We start from the raw sequence: 19,340 nt of genomic DNA, 5'->3' as shown, positions 1-19,340 counted from the left end.
CTCTGACCTCTCTCATCAATAAGGTGTTTCCTCCACAGAGCTGCTGCTCACTGGATGCTTTTGGTGTTGCTCCATTCTGAGTAAAAAGTCTACAGACTGTTGTGTGTAAAAACCAGGAGATCAGCAGTTTCAGAAATAGTTAAGCCAAGTCAATTTTTATTTGTATAGCGCCAATTCACAACATAAGTTATCTCAAGGCACTTTCCAAATAGAGCAGGTCTAGACCTTCTCTTTATAATATTATTTACAGAGACCCAACAATTCCCACCAAGAGCAGCACTAGGCAACAGTGGCAAGGAAAGACTTGCTTTTAAGAGGCAGAAACCTCGAGCAGAACCGGACTCAGGGTGGGCCGCCATCTGCCTCGACCGGTTGGGTTGGAGAAAGAGAGAGAGAGGGAGAGAGAGAGAGAGAGAGAGCAAGAGAGAGCACAGAGGAAAAGAACAAGAACGACAGTGATAGCAATATTAATAATAGTGATAACGACAGTAACAGCAATAGTAATGTAATGGCAACTGTAGTGCTCATACTGATAAAAATAGTAATGACAGCTAATGACATTAATAATTATCATTATTAGTTATAGTAAATTTTAGCAGGTTTAGCAGCAGGTGTTAAACAGGATCATGGGGCAGTAGGTATTAAAAAATACTAAACCAGCTCATCTGACACCAACTATCATGCCACAGTCAAAGATTTTCCTATTTTGACATTTAATGCGAACATTAACTGAAGCTGTATTTGCATGATTTAATGCACTGTACTCCTGCCAGATCATCAACTGACTGGATAATCGCAAATCAAGGAGGTTAGCTCCATGGAATAACTCCCAAACCCACAAATTAAAGCAAGTATTAAGAAAAAAGGGAAAGGATATAGCGATTCACCAAACTGGAAGAATCCTTAGTCTGAAGAGATAGTGTTAAAATATTTTACTCATCATTAATAGAGGTGGTTTGTTTTTGGCACTGTTGCCAGGCTGACAGAGTCACAGCTCTGTTGATCCTAACTTCAACAATGTCTTCATCTAAACCACCAACCTGTCTCTTGGACCACATCTTAACTACACAGCTCAAGGAAGTCTTAACCTTAGTTCTGTCCTGACTAACACGCTATGTACCACGGTTCTTCAAAGTAGCTGAAATTAAACAATTTCTTAAAAAGCCTGATTGAAGTATTTTAGACCTATATCTAACCTTCCCTTTCTCTCAAAGATCCTTAAGAAAGAAAATCATCAGTCAGTTGTGTTGCTTTCTACATAATAGTTTGAGGAGTTTAATTCAGGATTTAGAGTGCAGTAACATCCATTTTTGGATTTTTGCCTTTTCCCAGCTGCTTCTGTTTGCCAGCCTGCTTACCTGTGCATGACACCTGGATTGTTATGAGTAAAGACCTCTCTGTCTTGAATTGTACTCTGCTTCCAATGAGTTGTTACAATGGATCATATGTCAGAGACAGCACACAACATTTAATTGGCATTAAAGGTGCCATGTGTAAGATCTCTCCAGATCTGGCCAGAATTTTAGTTTAAAATGTACAAAAAATGAACTCACGAAATAACTATTCAACTAGCTGCGTCCTGGGCCGTGTGTGTAGTGTCTAGTCTGCCTTCAGTCCAACAAAGAAGAAGAGCTTCCTCTAGAGCTTGAAGTTACACTACAGCTCCTGACTAAAAAAAAAAGCTCCCACTGAGCATCACAGAAATGCAGAGATGTCTTAAGCGCATAGAAAGCGATCTTTATCTCCATCCTGAAGGACCACTCCGACAAGAAACCATGTTTAACGGCAAAGAAGCAAAACACGGGTGATTCCTGGTGTGTTTTTCCACTGTGGAAGACAGCTCTGGGCAAGTAAAGAGATGTGGATTGATGTAGGTGAGTTGACTGGTGAGTAACATCTAATGTTGATCTGTAGTGAAAATTATCATTAGTGCAAATGACAAACCGTACTGACAAACACTTCAAGTGGCATAAATGTATGATTGATGATGTCGACAGACGTTTTAGTGATGTAGTAGAATTTAGCCTGTTCCTGCGGCTGTTGTCCAGATAGATGCATCAGTAACTTTTCTTTTACAAGTGAGACAAAGAGACTGTTTGATCCAGAACCAGCGGGTTCAGGATCCACTGCCTAATACGGTATTTACATTCATATCTATCCTTACTATTTATTATACACACACAACAGACCTAACATGTTTGAATATAAAGAACTTGTATGATCTAAACTAACTGTCCAATCACATGTTTGTCTGTATCAGGACCAGAATTCCAGTCCAGTCCTCCTCAGCGATGGACCAGCACCTGCCTTTTCTTCTGCGTCTGGCCTCATCAACCATCAACAACCACATTACAGTAACACCTCAGAGTATTATACCTGCACAGAACAGATATTGTCTGTACTGTGATCTTTTGCACATCCTGTTCAGCGGGAGTTTTGTCAACACTTTTGTACATAGTTTGTTTCATTGTCTTATTTTTTTAATATGTGTATCTGTGTGTGTTTATCTTTTTGACAGTTGCAGTATTTTACCTTTTTATTGTTATTTCCTGTTAATATGTGTATTGGATACTGCACCAAACACCAAGCCAAATATCTTGTAAGTAAAAACCTACCTGTCTACCAGAACCATATTCTGTCTTTGTGATGATGTCATCATTCCTTCCTCATGCTGCTGTAGCCTGACACCCATGTGTCACTGCCTTCATATTTATATAGGTAAATAAAAACATACATTTTGTATTACAAGTATTCATAATTTGTTTCCATTTTTTTCCATTTTAACTATCAACAATAAATGCACATATAGATGATAAATTATAAGGAACATGGGGAAACAAGAGCATGATTAACTGGACAGGGGCAAAGAGGTGACGTGCTGCCCCCTATGGAGATGGAGCAAGTAGTACGATCTTACACATTACACCTTTAAAGGAACCACACTAAACCGGTTTAAGTCCTATTTATCAGTTTGATTTCAGTTTGTACACGATAACGATGAATCCTCCATCCGCCCTGAACTCACGTCACACACACTGCCTGTCATTTGTGGCGGCTGCAGTTTGTCTTGGTTTTCTTACTTGCGCCACGTGATCTAGACATTTGGATTATTGCCTATTTTTCGCACATGATGTGGGCGGTTCTGTTGATAGTGATATTGACATCATACCAGCAACATTACATAAGATTGACACCTTTCAATATAGTTTTAATGTCTAGGCTGAATCTGAATATAAAAATGTAAATATTATATTTTGTAACTATTTTAGCAGTTGCATGTGGACACAGTGGAGGCCACATGTACTATATGGTCATAGCAGGAACCCAATGTAGGTTAGAATTATGTCAATAATTTAACAGGTGAATGATTGTATTTTGTGCTGCATGTTCTCTCTCTCACACTCACTGTGTGTGTGTGTGTGTGTGTGTGTGTGTGTGTGTGTGTGTGTGTGTCTTGAGTGAGTGTGTGAGCAAGGGCAAACAAGGTTAATATGGTTTATAATGAAAAGAAATCCTACATTCGAGTATTGAGGACTATATCCAAGGCAAACTCAGTGTAGAAAGATAGAGCTGGCAGCAGCAGTGACGCAGCACACACACACATACAGGGCAGGCAGTGTGTCCCGAAGTTCAAACAGGTGTGTGCAACAAAATGAGTGATGACTCACTGTACAGCCTCAACGACTACTGTGTTGCTGAGCAATGTAGTGTTTTGTCTGTGTGGAGTTTATGTTGATTTTATATCTCTGCCTTTTCTGCTGCTTATTATGCTGTTTATTCTGAACAAAGTCATATAAAAACATGGAGGATGAACAAAAACAAAAAAAGCACAAATTAAATTAAACAAGTGGACGGATATAGAAACAAAAACAGATTTTCAAGGCATTCTAGTATATATGCATATTGGTTTCTCAGATGTGAAACCAAGGCTGAATCCAAATTCCCACCTAGAGTGATGTTTGTCTTCATGTGTCATGAGGATGTGAGAGCAACTGGCTGTAGAAAACATGGCAGACCCAATCTTCAACCTCCAAGGCTGAAAAATGAAGTCAGCACTGGAGTGCTAAAATCTGCAGTTCCTCTAATGACCACTAGAGTCTGGCTCCAACAGTGAGTCAGTCCCCATAGACTCCCATGTTAAAATGTCCAACTTTACAGCAGAAATAAACATGTTTACAGCCTGGTGCAAAAACTGTTTTGGTCTCTAGAGCTAATTTCCTCCTTCATGACAACTGTTTATATAACTCACCTGTTTACATTTTATTAAGGACTAAAGTTATGGAGAATTGAGTGTGTGGCCTCTTTGAGTGACAGGTAGGGGAGCGTATGCTTGCCACAAATCGGCATGAACCGAAGTATCAGCTCCAAACAAGCCCCTCCACTTTGATCATATTTGATTTAGCTGGGAGTTAGGGGTGGAGTCACACATTGCCAAGATTGCAATGGTGAGCAGCTCACTTTGAGCATCAAAACTGCTCTTCAAAAACCTGTGGGTGGCATCACAGAGGCTACGTCCATCTTTATTTATGGTCTTGTTTTTGTGTGTTTTTACTTGAACAGCGTTGAGATACAGTCTATAAGGACCTTTTAAAAAGTTTGTTGGCTTTTCTAAGGTTTTCTAATTCAGTGTTTATCAAACTTTAATATACTGAAGGATCCAGGAAGTGTAGGTATAACGATATGGAGAAAATAAAAGCAATTTTTAAAAAATATTTGATTGATTCCTGACTTTACAATTGATTTATACAGTTGGGTACAAACTGTTTGGTACCAGGCCATTGAGAACTTTGTGAACCATCCCAGATATTATATATATATATTGAAAATTTCTTCCAAATTTCTGTTGAACCAGACGTTCAACAGGTTATTCCAAATAGCCGAATTGTCTGCAAAGGGCCAAACTCTCCATAACAGGGGATTAAAACTGGTAAATGAATAAAACAGTTTCTACTTAAAAAATAAAAAAAAATCGGTGATTCACCAACGCTCTGTGGCAGAAACAGGACAGGAGGTCTCTAGCTATCCAGACGTCCAATGACTTAAATCCTTCATCAGGTTGAAATATATAGTTGAAAATGCTCAAGGTATAAAAAGTGTATGTAGCATAAAACTAGATAAAATTCAATTTTGAGCTTTTGGCAGGCAACTACAATGCAGAACCATGCTCATAGAGGAAATTATATCATTGACAGTAGACCAAATGACACGGAGCGTTACCATATTAAATTACTTATTTCTCTAGGTTTGCAAATTACTGGAAACATTTGGGAAAATACACAACTCAAAAAAATTTATAACAGTAATTTTAGACATTTTAATTTGGAAAAGTTACAAATAATAACTTTAAATTGCTTTGGTCATTTTGACCCCAAACATAAAAGATATTTTAACATAATAGCTGGGTTAATTTTGATTTTTGACTGCAATAAAAGCACTGAGGGCCTTTGTCTTTCATCTCAAAGAATGATGGAGACCACTGTTCTTCTCAGGAACCTTCAATGCAGCAGAAATGTTTTTGAGCCTCGACACGACCCTGTCTCTGAGCTCTGCAGCAGCTCCTTCCTCTCCCCTCCACATGGTTTCTGCTCTGATCTGTATCGTCTATCGTCAGACCTGATATAGACAGGTGTGTGTCTTTCCACATCATGTCGTCAGCTGAGTTTACCTCAGGTAGACTCCAATAAAGGTCTAGAAACATCTTAAAGATGATCAAGAGAAATTTTTTTCATTTCTTTATTGTACACAAGTTCATATACAAAGGTACAAATACACACAGAGAAAATAAAACAATAAAATAAAAGACAAAGACAAACCAAAAAATAAACAAATAAATAAAAAACAAAATCACATTTTACATGTTACAGAACCAGAGTTTGTTTTATATGCAGCATATTATATTCATGTAATATTCATTTAACATCAGATAAAGTGGTGCTATATTGTTTAAATTCATTAATAAAGTGCAGGTAAGTTGGCTTGGTTCTCAACCATTTTTTCTTATGAATATGGAATTTTCCAAAAATAATAAAAAGCTGTATTACATACATGTTGCTTTCAATCCTACCTTGACAAAAATATAGCATTACAGCAAACATAACTGTTTGAATATTCACTTTTATGATCAAGAGAAATGGATGAACTAGAGCTAAACTTCAAATGTCATAGCAAAGGGTCTGAATACTTGTGTCAATACGATATGAGTTTTTCCTTTTTGATAAGTTTGTAAAAATGTTTGTAAAAAATATATATTTTTTGTATTCTTATTTTAGTATAAGCCTGCAACTTAACAAAATGTGAAAAGTGAAGGCGTTTTTTTGATTCTGACAACAAAAAAAGGAAAAACTGCTCTGCCTGATTGTGTGACGTAGCGCGCTTCTGTGTATGTGGGTAATGAAGTCCTTTTAGCCTTACCCTACCGCAAGTGTTTGCCCTAGAAACTACAATACCCACATTTTCTAGCGTACACGTAACTCCTGTTGACATCCGCCGGTAGGCCAACTTACGCGTACAACAGTTCATTATACAAGGCATCGGGAAGGTTTGGCTACTGAAAGGTAAAGTTTTACGTTGTTTTACGTTGCTTTAATTAGTCGTAATTCGTTTCATATTGCAGGTTCTCCACATCGCTAAAGCTAATACGGCTGGGAAGTGGAAGTTAGGTTGACGAGCTAACATTAGCTAGCTCCGCAGACTTACACAACGTTAGTGAGCATCTTTACTTCAGTTGTGTTTAAAGTTAGTAAAAGTGTCGTAAGAATACTTCATCAGTCAACCATTTGAACAGTAATAAGTCAGATATAACTCGTTGACTCTGTCGCCTACCCCTCTCTTCTGTCTGCAGTGAACAACGTTAGGTTTGTTAAAACACCTGATATACTTACGCATCAGGTTAACCATGTTTTAGATGATAGCTTCGAGTCTTGGACGAAGTGATAGCATCCAGTCCTCAATTCAGGGTACTCTCCATTTGCCAAACAAGATTTACTTTCCAAAAAATCTGACGTTCATTACAGGTGCCCCAGTTACTCTCCAACCAACACAGCTAATGTTACTTCCTTGTCGATACAGGTTACAGTCAAAGATTTAACAACTTTTAGGTGTTTCACTGGGATTAATTGTGATGCCGAACATGCCAAAATACCCTAACGATGTGCTACATTTGCTTAACAATATTCTACTTTATGTGTGTGATTCTCATTTAGAAAGACAACTTTAAACTGACAGCTTTTTGTTTGGGGTGTGGCTTGTACATTGACACGTGCTGTGGTAATCAAAAGAGACCATACTGCTATGACAGTTCCGTTTACTGTTTGTATCTGTATGTCTGTTAGTCACAGAAAGAAACTGGAGGACCAGTGTGTGGATGAGAACGTTGGAGAACAATGTCTCCTCCACGGTTGACCGGTGCGCTGCGCTCCTTCTCCCATGTTAGCAAAAAGGAGGACTTAATTGAAAACCCCTATGATCTGAAGGTAAGACCAACTAGTGACTAGCTGGAAACTTGTACTGTCCCATAGAACACTGATTTTCATAAGCGTAAAAAAGGACCACTTGCCAAAACTGGAATATAGTTTATTGTGAAGAACTCAATGAAGGGACCAACTGTGCACAAAAATGATATTATATTCACCATTATGCACCTTTATTCAATGGGATTTTTAACAGCATTCATGTCAATCTCTTAAAAATATAAGACAGAACTGGTTTGGCTAGTTCAAGGTCTGATAAGCAGTTCTGAGTGTACCGTCCCCTTAAACCCCTACAGTGACAAGTACAGTCAAGGATGGTGTTTGATGGATTGAGTGAAAATAAACTACAATGTGTGTGTGAATGGTGAATGAAGGAACATGTGCAACAGTGTAGCTCATTTATGTACTGTATTTTTAATAGTTTTTGAACAGTTGTTTTGTTTTTATGGCACAGAGGTATAAGATATGGTATCAGTAGGTCTATCAACTGTCCTTAGTCTTTCTTTTGGTCACTCCCTCTCTTGCCTCCATGCTCTATTTTTGCCCCCTGTACTCCATCTCCTCTGCTTCATCACCACTTTACCCAATTTGTTTTCTGCTATAAAGTAGGATGTTCATCCAGAATTATGGTGCCAGAATGAAGAGAACTGAGCACATTACTCCTGTCCTTAAAGCTCCCAGTTACATTTTAAAGTGCTGCTGCTACTTTATAAATCACTCAGTAATCTTGGACCAACATGCATTTCTGATCTCCTGGAAGAGTTTAAGACCAGTAGGGCTCTTAGATCTTTAGGAAGGAGTCAACTGGTACTACCTTGACTCAGAACCTGATAAGGTTAAGTTGCTTTTATTTATCAGGTTGCACAAAAATGGAACCAGCTTCATTTTATCATCAAATGTGCCCCAACTCGAGACACTTTCAAATTAAAATTAAAACTGCTGTCCTCTTGTGCCTTTGATTGATTCGTTTCTCTACTGCAGGCTTATTTCCTTATATCCTGCACTGGGGCAACATACAACTATCACTGCACTGCAGTTCCACTGTAGTTCTGCTCTATCATTATTTTTGTATATTTTATTTTCATTTTGATGTATTTTACTAAATTTAGTGACACTTTATTCAATTTAATTCTAGTTTTTATTGCTTATTGTTTTCAAATATCATTCTAATGCTTTTCTTTGCACGTGTCAAGCACTGAGTTGCATCTGTGCCTGAAATGTGCTGTAAAGCTGTCTTGTCTTTTTGAAATACAACCAGCTGCTTATGTATGTAATCTGAGTTGGTTAGGGATGGGAATCGAAAACTGGTTCCAGTTGAGAACCGGTTCCAACTTCCATTGACATAATTTGCCTTTATGTTTGACGATTCCCTTATTGATACCTTCCACTTAGTTCCGCGTGCTTTGCAAAATAATGACGTCACGCTTTCAGGAGAGGCAGTCAGCACGACTGCCTCTCCTGAAAGCGTGACGTCATTATTCCTCGAATCCTTTATTACAATGAAGGATTCGAGGAAGTGTGGCTTAATTTTACACAAAATGACGCTAACATTTGTCGACACAGCAGGGCATTAAATATCAGGAGTGGCATTTGTTTGACGCTCTACGCCTCCGGTCAACGAGTGCTTCTCAGCAGAGCAGTGAGGGTATGTATTAGTGATGTGTCGGTCGCCATCGATCCGGCTCTTTAAAGTGAGCGATGGGAGCCGGCTCCCGTCCGAGAGCTGTTTTATTTCTTTTTTTTTAATTATTTTTTCGTTAATACAAGGCAGACATAAAGAGGCAGACAGCACCCCCTCCTCGACGGATTGAACAACTACAGAGCAGTTATCTATCTTGTTCAGTGTTCAGAGACTCATAATAAAGTTTGCGTTGTTGACACTGAAAACCTGTATAGGCCTACTTTTTTTCCACACAGAAAGTCCAAAGGAATCAATAAAGAATTGGAGCGATAAGCAGAATCGATAATGGCATTGGTATCAATAAAAATCTTATCAATTCCCACTCCTAGTGTTGGTAGAGATGCTTCTGTCTTGCAATATTGAACATTTCCACCGATACCCTCTGTGCATTAACAATACTTTTTTTTGAAGTTATGTGTTAAATCATCATTCATTGATTTTCTGACCACTGTTTACACTGGAAAGTGTGCCCACGCCTGTTTCATGAACTAATCAAATTCTTGCAAATCATTCTGTAGACTAATGCTCTAATTGAACTAAAATAGACCTTAAAGTAGGCCATTCAAATGATTCCTTGATCGGCAGAAAAATTTTCAGCATCCCTCATCAGCTTTGTTTCCTACAGAAGAGGATTAGGGCAATGTGAAAAAAAAAATTCAGATGTGGCCCTAATCCACTATCATAGTTTTCAGAGAGAGAAAAATAATAAACCAACTTTACACCACTAAACAGCAGACAGATAAAATTAGAGACTAGCTGGTGAACATAGTGAAGTATTTAGCTGCTAAAGAGCCAGATATGTTTCTCAAGAGATGGCGTAGACTAAAACGGAGCAAAAAAGAGAATCAGTATTGTACTTGCATTCATCAGGTGGACGGGAACTGAATGTGTAAATAAATAAATATTTGCTAACACATAAGCTATATTAATTTAAAAGGGGATAATACAGACAGGTGACAAATGCTGCCAGAACAGCTTCAATGCTCCTTGCCTATCTTTTTTGGCTTTTTACAACCAGCAATAATTTGCTACATATTTAAAAAAAGAACAATCCCTCTGTGTTTTCTCCCTGTCAGTAATTTGTTTCTCAGATCAGCTCTCATCTTTTCCTGAGACTTAAAATTAAATTGGGCTCTGTATTCAGCTGTTCACTTTTACCTGTCTCACCTCCAGTTAAATCCTCTATGCAAAAAAACATTCTCCAGGGGAAAAGATGGCAGGTGTAACTCTCAGATTATCTCATAGCTTGTGTGCAAAATACTTGGTTTTAGAAGACATGCTGATTGTAATGGAGTCATTGTGTTAATGCTTCTCCTCACCTTGAAGCCTGAACCGTCAGACCTGCTTAGATTTAATACACTGCTCTAATTAAAAAAAAAAAAAGAAGTTATGCTCATTAGCATTGACTTTTCTACAAAACTAATGAGGATACATTTGTAACTGCAATGTAATGCACTAGTGAGGCAACAAAAATAGTATTATTTTGGTATGATTAAAGAAAGGTCAGGCATTGTTGTGCCTTTAGTATCAAAAACAGTTTACGATTTATGATGCCCATTTACAAGTATACTTTAGTCTTTGCAAAAGAGATTGTGCTATATGACTCAGTTTATCTGTTCATGAATAATATAATATTATAGTAGAAGAGCTAAACATTGAAAACACACCTGGTGTGACCATTCTCATTAAAATCGTGACTCACTGCAATCACAATATTGTCTTATTTTGACAATATTGTGATTGCAGTGAGTCACGATTTTATTTTTGCAGTTTAATTTTCCCTGAAAAATTTATAAAGTTGATATGATAAGCTGATATGATTTTTGTTGGGGACTGTACCAAATAAGTACATTCTCTTATGTCTGGAGAATATGATTTGTAGGTTGGGGCAACACCACAATGCTTCATTAATAATGGTATGCTGTGATACATTGTACCTTTTTCATCAAAAAAATTACAGCTCCTGTGATTTGAATATTGCACTTGGCCACATTGAGATTTGAATGATATTTTGAGTAATTGTTCAGCCCTACTGAATGGACAATATTCTGGGAGAAATTCTATGACCATTAGCTGACTGAGAATTTCTGGAGAACTTGGTGCATTATTGAGATGTAAATACAGAATCATACTGAACTAAATACGTACTGAACAGCTCTACTTTGAAAGTACCAGAAGCATAGCAACATATTAAAATAATATGTTATATAATAATAAATTATATGAAATCCAGCATCTATTCCTAGAGCCCCTAATTAGTTAATCCTGCCTTGCAGTGTCTGTTCAGTAATTTGAGCATTTACAAGGTGGCATTGAGGGTCTAATTAAAATATGCTGTTGAGTTGCATAATGGGAAATGTAGGATCCAGTGTTATTGGAACTTAAATTTGATATGAGTAAAGTACATATTAAAACATTTAGCCAGCACTGCATATATGGAAATGTTGATCAAAGTGCTATAGATGAATGAAAAAATACATTTTTACTAAATGGGTCAAACAGTAAAAACCCTCCAGTATGTTTGATCGAAATAACCTAATGGATTATTTTGGTTTGAAGACATGCCACAGAAAGTAGACATGGTCTTGATTGATTCTAGAGTAAAAGTAGATGAGTTAGATGAACTACACTGTATTACATCATTAGTGACTGACCACACTGATTGCACCCCATCCTGTTTTTACAAAATATCTGCACAGTATTGGCAGACTATCGGAGTACCCTGGTCTTATCCAAGGGTATGTGGGTAATTAGAAATACCTGAGATTATTAGAGCAGTGAGTGCTGCTGTTCTCTGTCTTGAAATGTGATTGTATCTCTCCCTGTGAATCATGTTAGACCAAACGTCGGAAGAGACAGGAATTGTTTGCCAGAGAGGGCCTGACTTGGCAGAAGATTGTCCATTTCTGCAACGAGCATCAGGACAAAGCTAAGCACCAAGCTGCCAATCAGGAACTGAAGAGCTTCCTTCTGGCAGCCAAACAGATTGGTAATTAACTCCTCAGCCTCAAATCCATTGTCATTTCAATCTATTTTCTTGTGTTTGTGTTATACTGATGAAAACATTGTTGGAAGTAACAGAGTGCCATCTACTTTTAGACTGCTTGTATAAAAGTGTGACACCCTTGCCTTATCCTGTGAGTGCCTAAATAACATAACCATTAAATGGCTGTATAGTGCTGTAGTCACTATAAGTGTATATTGCACTGCAAGACCAGATACTTTGGCAAGAAACAAATACTTTGAGAGAATTTTACTGATATGACACAAATATATGATATCCACATATTTGCGTCTTGACAAATACATAAATTAACAAGACATTGTCATTACATTAATGAAAAGAGTAATCTGGTTGCACTTAAAATACAAATACAAATAAAACAGCCTTTTGAATCTTCTAATGTTATAATACCATTGCGCCTTATCTGAAGGGTAGAAACTTTTAAAAGATCATCTTTTCTAAATGGGTTTTAACTGTCTGATTTATATGGACACTCTTGACATCCCTGACATTGATCCCTCTCTACTCTCAACTTTTATTTGATGGTGTATCAAGAAGTTCCACTGAATCAGACATTTTTTCTACTTGTGGAATTTGAGTCAGTGATGTTATTCCAAAAACCTTTTTAAACCTCAGGAGTCACATTATAAAGGTGCACTCGAAATTTGATATTGATCCGATGACACTCACTTGGCCAGGTCATGACAACAACTGTAGAACTCCATTAAGGCAGTTCAGTTGCCTGTAGCCATCAGGTGGTATTTCATGCTCAAACATTTGCTGCGGCATCATGCAAAGATAAAAATACAACCAGCATGTGCCGAGAAAAACACTTTATTGGTTCATAATGTAGAAAACTGTAAATCTATTGTGCAAAAGGAACAACCCATTTCCATGCCTGAAAATGTGGCGTTTCAGTGCTTAATTGAAAATCTTGAGCCAACACACACTGCCAACAGAAATGTCTGTCTCACATCTGTACAGCAAGACCTGCACTGCAACTCTGCAAAAGTGCAGAGCAGCTGTAGATGGGGTAGACTACTGAAGAAGGCTTACAGATAATTCTTACATAAAAGATATTAGAGTTTAAAAAAATTTGGTATAGCTCCTTGAAAAAGCTTGTGTATGAATTCCTGCTCTGATTCCTTAAAGAAACATTAACAATATTATTTTCATACTGCACATTTTGACTTGTCATAAAGTATCAGGAAAAGCAGTTGAAATTAACAACATTAAAGGTTGAATAAGTGTTTCTAATCCAATACACTTTTTTTTTGTCAAAGTCAGTGAATATCTCCTCCGCTCGCTGTCTATTCTGTGTGTTTGTTGTTCCAACACCCCTATGGCCCCCTCAGTGTGACTTATCCACTGGCATGACAGACGCACAGAGACTGGCCTGGTAAAAACATTAGAAACTTTAATGACTGTTTTCCAACTGATGAGTCAGCAAGCAGATACCTGTGTCAAGTACAATGTACAACATATAAAGGGTTTTATATCCACAGAGATCTAAAAACACAAGTAGGCCAACACAGTAGATGTATGTTGTTGGATTCATCATTTCAAATGCTATCCTGGGTAACCTACCCATATGCAAATGTAATGTATGAACATATATTGGATTTCCAGATATGACATATGTATAAAATAAAAGCATACAAGGAATGCATGTAGATGGAAGCCTAGTTACGTTTTAAATTGGGGGAGCAAACGTGGAAAGATACATAATTTGTGAGGGTCTAGGGGTTCTCCCCCACCAAGAAATATTGTGATTTAAAACAGATTTCCTGCACTTTTACACCACCCAATCTCTTGGATTAAGTTAAATAACAGCCCCCTGCACTAGTCTACTTTAGTTAGACTGAGGTGCTGTGAAAACCAATATTGCATAAAGAACAGTTTATGGCACTGGGCTCAGTTGTTCAAAAGGTTTAATCTGGATCAAAATGATCCGGAATTTTGAAGTCCCCTTTTTTGCCATCCAGGATCACATAAACCATTTTACATTTGTCCCGGTTTTTCAAAGCAAAATTGACCCACTCTGATCCAGATACAAACTTTTCAATATTACCAAATCCGGATAACGATTGCTCTAAATGAGACTGCATATTACGCTAAAGGCTACTAGGTGTTTGAAATGACCAAATACAGCTATCTTATTCAGCCTTTCTCAAAGGACTTACAGGGGGCCACTGACGTAGGGAGGTAGATAGATAGATAGATACTTTTGTTTATCACATAGGGGAAATGTATGTGTCCATTAGCTCATTGTTGATAATAATGATAATAAAAACAGTTTAATAATAAATAAACAATAATAATTAGATTAGTCCACCTCCTTTGGCTGAGGTGTTGTATAGCCTGATGGCAGTGGGAACAAAGGATCTCCTGAACCTCTCTGTTCTGCAGCGCAGTGATATGAGATGTTTGCAGCAGCTGTAGCTGCTTCTCTGTCCTGCCAGAATGTTGTGGAGAGGCTGGTTGGTATTGTCTAAGATGGCCTCAATCTTACATTGAATGCGTCTCTCCATAACAGTCCTGAGTGAGTCCAGACTCCTGCCAAGCACAGACCCAGCCTTTTTGACCAGCTTGTCCAGTCTCCTTGTGTTCATGTTGGACATGCAGCCGCATACAAACAGCATAAAAAAGTACACTGTCGACCACTGACTGATAAAACATGCAGTATTTCACTGCAGACTTCAAAGGACCTGAGCCTCCTGAGGAAAAACAGCCAGCTCTGCCCCTTCCGGTAGATGGCGTCCGTGTTCAGGGACCAGTCCAATTTACTGTGCACCACCTCAATGTCCTTCCCTCGAATGTTGACTGGCTGCAGGCTCTGAGACTTACTTTTTGTTTGATTATGTTCAGCAAAAATGTAAAATTATATCACGATAATTCAGTATTGAGGCACAATTATATTCATGATTTTGTGGGAGATTTTTGAAGGAGACAGAATTCAGCTCCGGCTGGGTACGATCTGGACTTGAGGCAGGCCTCAGCTCCCAAGGGCTGTGACCCAAGTTAACTCCTGCGTTACATAAATAATATATATCCATCCCAAAGACTGCCAATATATGTTGATATTTTAACAGTAGGCGTTGTGCATGTGTTGGGCATTGTGGCTGCACGCCAGATAAGCTCCCATTAATTGACTTTTTACTCAGTTTTAAGCCACATCTAATTTATCACCTCAGATCTTGGCTGTTTTTAACTGTCTCTTTTATCTGAATGATGAATTTAACCATCTGGCATCTGGACCTAAAGTTTTTGGTGAAAAAGAGTAAACATTCGCGGCAGCAGCCGCTCTCCAAACAGCACTGGCGAAACGCAAACGTGAAACTGTTTTACTTACTGTGTCACTGATCTTAATCACTGGCTTCATTTCACATCGGGGACACAATGCAGACAACATGACTCACGACAGTGAAACTTAACTCGACCAGGTACTCTACAACTAAAGGACCAAGTGTACACTAACTACATGTATGGCCGAGTGTGAATTGTGTCTATTTACCATCTCTAAGCTGAAGAAAAGCCTTGTTGGTCTGGAAGCTTAGCTCAGAGAAAAGGACAAGCTCAAGGACATCCTTGACTTCTCAACTATCGCCACAGCCCAAGCCAAGCACATTGCTGTCCTAGGTTTCTCTGGCTGTGGTAGCCGGAATGTGATGATGGACATAGATCCCACTCTCCTGTGGAAAGGCTCCATCACCACAGAAACTCCAGTGCCTACTATCTCAACCCAACCCGAGGATCTGTGGTTTTCTCCTGGAAGCAAAGCCCAAAACAGTGGCCACTTCCACTCACTCTGATGTCCCAGCGGAGGTAAAGTCTCTGGCTGGTAGGGGTAGTACAAAGGCCACAGTGAGTTCGACTCCATGTAAGCTGGAGCACTGATCTGTAGCCCGCAAGGGTAAACATATTGCTCGCTCTCCCTCCACCTCTAGACCTCCTGCTGGCCAACAAGTTTAACATCCTGAGCCTACATGAGTTTCCACCACTGGAGGGTGGCTCCCATGTTCCACCGTCCCCTGTGCCTCCCACCGTCAACCTCACAGCAAGAAAACGATTTGTCTCATCAGCAACCTCAGGTCTCCCACATCCCCCTTTCCCATTGTGTTCCCCAGGGCTCAGTTCTTGGGCCACTACTATTTATCATTTACCTTTTGGACATATAATTCGTCGACATGGCCTCAATTTCCACTGCTATGCTGATGACCCACAAATGTACATCCACACCAAGCCCCCAGACACTTTGCTACCAGCCAACCTGACAGACTGATTAAATGATATCAATGACTGGATGACCTGCAATTATCTCAAACTCAACCAAGACAAGTCTGATTCATCTGAATCATTGCTTCCCCAGCAACACTTCATAAAGTTCCCCGTTTAAATCTCACCATCCCTGGATTCATTACATCCTCTGCAGCTAAAGTTAGAAATCTTGGTGTAACTCTGGACTCCACCCTCTGTTTTGACACGCATATCAAAAACATCACCAAAAAAGCCTTTTTCCACCTTAAGAACATCTCCATATTATGCCCCTCTCTTTTCCATTCTGTTGCAGAGACCCTATATTATGCATTCATCAAATCTTGACTTGATCACTGTAACTCTCCTCGTAACTCTCTGTAACTCTCATGTGCATTAAATAGACTTCAGATTGTTCAAAATTCAGCTGCAAGTATCCTCTGTCACACACGCAGTCCTTGGGGCACATCACCCCCACCCTTCAGCAACTACACTGGCTCCCAGTTAAATACTGCATTCACCTGAAAATACTGCTGCTTGTCTATAAATCTCTCAATGGTTTGTCACCCCAATACTTAACCAATCTTCTCTATCCCTAAAAACCCTCAAGGCACCTGATTTCCTCTGATGCCCAATTACTCCACAGCTCCCCCTCCAGACTGCGCACCATGGGTGATAAGGCCTTTACTATAGCTGGGCCTAACCTCTGGAATGCTCTCTCCCAGACTCTGCTCCAATGCACATCTGTTGCTTCTTTTTAGTAGCAACTTAAGACCCACTTATTTAGGCTGGCCTTTTCTGGTGCTCTGTGAGATGTACACTATGCAGTTGTTGAAGTGTGTGGGTATGTGTGTATGTATGTATGTATGTGTGTGTGTGTGTGTGTGTGTGTGTGTGTATGTATGTATGTGTGTGTGTGTATATATAAATAATAATATAATATATATATATATATACACACACACACACACACAGGGGTAAGCGGAAAGTATTCAGACTCCTTTAAATTTTTCACTCTTTGTTTCATTGCAGCCATTTGCTAAAATCGGAAAAAGTTATTTTTTTTTTCTCATTAATGTACACTCAGCAACCCATCTTGACAGACAGAAAAAAACAGAGAAATGTAGAACTTTTTGCAAATTTATTAAAAAAGAAAAAAACTGAAATATGTGATAAGTTATTCGAGACCCTTTGCTGTGACACTCATATTTAACTCACATGCTGTCCATTTCTTCTGATCCTCCTTGAGATGTTCTACTCCTTCATTGGAGTCCAGCTGTGTTTAATTAAACTGATTGGACTTAATTAGAAAGGCACACACCTTCTATATAAGACCTTACAGCTCACAGTGCATGTCAGAGCAAATGAGAATCATGAGGTCGAAGGAACTGCCCAAGGAGCTCAGAGACAGAATTGTGGCAAGGCACAGATCTGGCCAAGGTTACAAAAGAATTTCTGCAGCACTCAAGGTTCCTAAGAGCACAGTGGCCTCCAAATCCTTAAATGGAAGAAGTTTGGGACGACCAGAACTCTTCCTAGACCTGGCCGTCCAGCCAAACTGAGCAATCGTGGGAGAAGAGCCTTGGTGAGAGAGGCAAAGAAGAACCCAAGATCACTGTGGCTGAGCTCCAGAGATGCAGTAGGGAGATGGAAGAAAGTTCCACAAAGTCAACTATCACTGCGCCCTCCACCAGTCGGGGCTTTTATGGCAGAGTGGCCCACGGGAAGCCTCTCCTCAGTGCAAGACATATGAAAGCCCGCATAGAGTGCCAAAAAACACATGAAGGACTCCCAACTATGAGAAATAAGATTCTCTGGTCTGATGAGACCAAGATTGAACTTTTTGGCTGTAATTCTAAGGGGTATGTGTGGGAGAAAACCACGCACTGCTCATCACCTGCCAATACAATCCCAACAGTGAAACATGGTGTTGGCAGCATCATGCTATGGGGGTGTTTTTTCAGCTGCAGGGACAGGACGACTGGTTGCAATTGAAGGAAAGATGAATGGCGGCCAAGTACAGAGATATCCTGGAAGAAAAACTCTTCCAGAGTGCTCAGGACCTCAGACCGGGCCGAAGGTTCACCTTCCAACAAGACAATGACCCTAAGCACACAGCTAAAATAACAAAGGAGTGGCTTCGGAACAACTCTGTGACCATTCTTGACTGGCCCAGCCAGAGCCCTGACCTAAACCCAATTGAGCATCTCTGGAGAGACCTGAAAATGGCTGTCCACCAACATTCACCATCCAACCTGACAGAACTGGAGAGGATCTGTAAGGAAGAATGGCAGAGGATCCTCAAATCCAGGTGTGAAAAACTTGTTGCATCATTCCCAAGAAGACTCATGGCTGTACTAGCTCAAAAGGTGCTTCTACTCAATACTGAGCAAAGGGTCTGAATACTTATGACCATGTGATATTTCAGTTTTTCTTTTTTAATAAATTTGCAAAAATTTCTACATTTCTGTTTTTTTCTGTCAAGATGGGCTGCTGAGTGTACATTAATGAGAAATAAAATGAACTTTTTTGATTTTAGCAAATGGATGCAATGAAACAAAGAGTGAAAAATTTAAAGGGGTCTGAATACTTTCCGTACCCACTATATATATATATGTATATATATATATATAGTGGGTACGATAATTACAAACGATAATCAGCCATATTAGGGATCAACCGATTATTGGCCTGGCTGATTATCGTTTGTAAAATTCTGCATTTTCTGATATCGGTATCCGATAAAATAAATTAATTTAAAAATGCTCTACTTTGGCTCTGATGCAGCTGCCTGTCTCTGGTCTGTAGTTAGCACTCTTTGGTCTGAAGGAACGTCTTGCCCACAGCACGATCTGATTGGTTACGGTCAGAAGTAATAGCCTATCACGCTGAAGGCTGCTGTGTAAACACAGACTAGAGTAGCTCCGGTTAA

General features: G+C 39.1%; 1 protein-coding gene across 2 annotated transcripts in view; it reads left to right on the top strand.

Moving 5' to 3' along the window:
• Positions 1-6,477: 6,477 nt before the first annotated feature.
• The window catches only part of ascc3 (activating signal cointegrator 1 complex subunit 3), a 203,325-nt gene continuing 190,462 nt past the window's right edge, over positions 6,478-19,340 (top strand). For both annotated transcript variants that reach the window (XM_022750817.1, XM_022750825.1), the window contains exons 1-3: positions 6,478-6,554; positions 7,332-7,472; positions 11,989-12,139. In XM_022750817.1, the coding sequence (XP_022606538.1) occupies positions 7,383-7,472; positions 11,989-12,139 (241 nt within the window). In that variant the 5' untranslated portion in view covers positions 6,478-6,554; positions 7,332-7,382. The remainder of the gene's footprint in view (positions 6,555-7,331; positions 7,473-11,988; positions 12,140-19,340) is intronic.

The sequence above is a fragment of the Seriola dumerili genome, unplaced genomic scaffold (assembly GCF_002260705.1).
Source record: "Seriola dumerili isolate Sdu_G_001 unplaced genomic scaffold, Sdu_1.0 BDQW01000016.1, whole genome shotgun sequence".
NCBI classification, from domain to species: Eukaryota; Metazoa; Chordata; class Actinopteri; order Carangiformes; family Carangidae; genus Seriola; species Seriola dumerili.
This window is presented reverse-complemented; position numbering and strand designations above follow the sequence as displayed.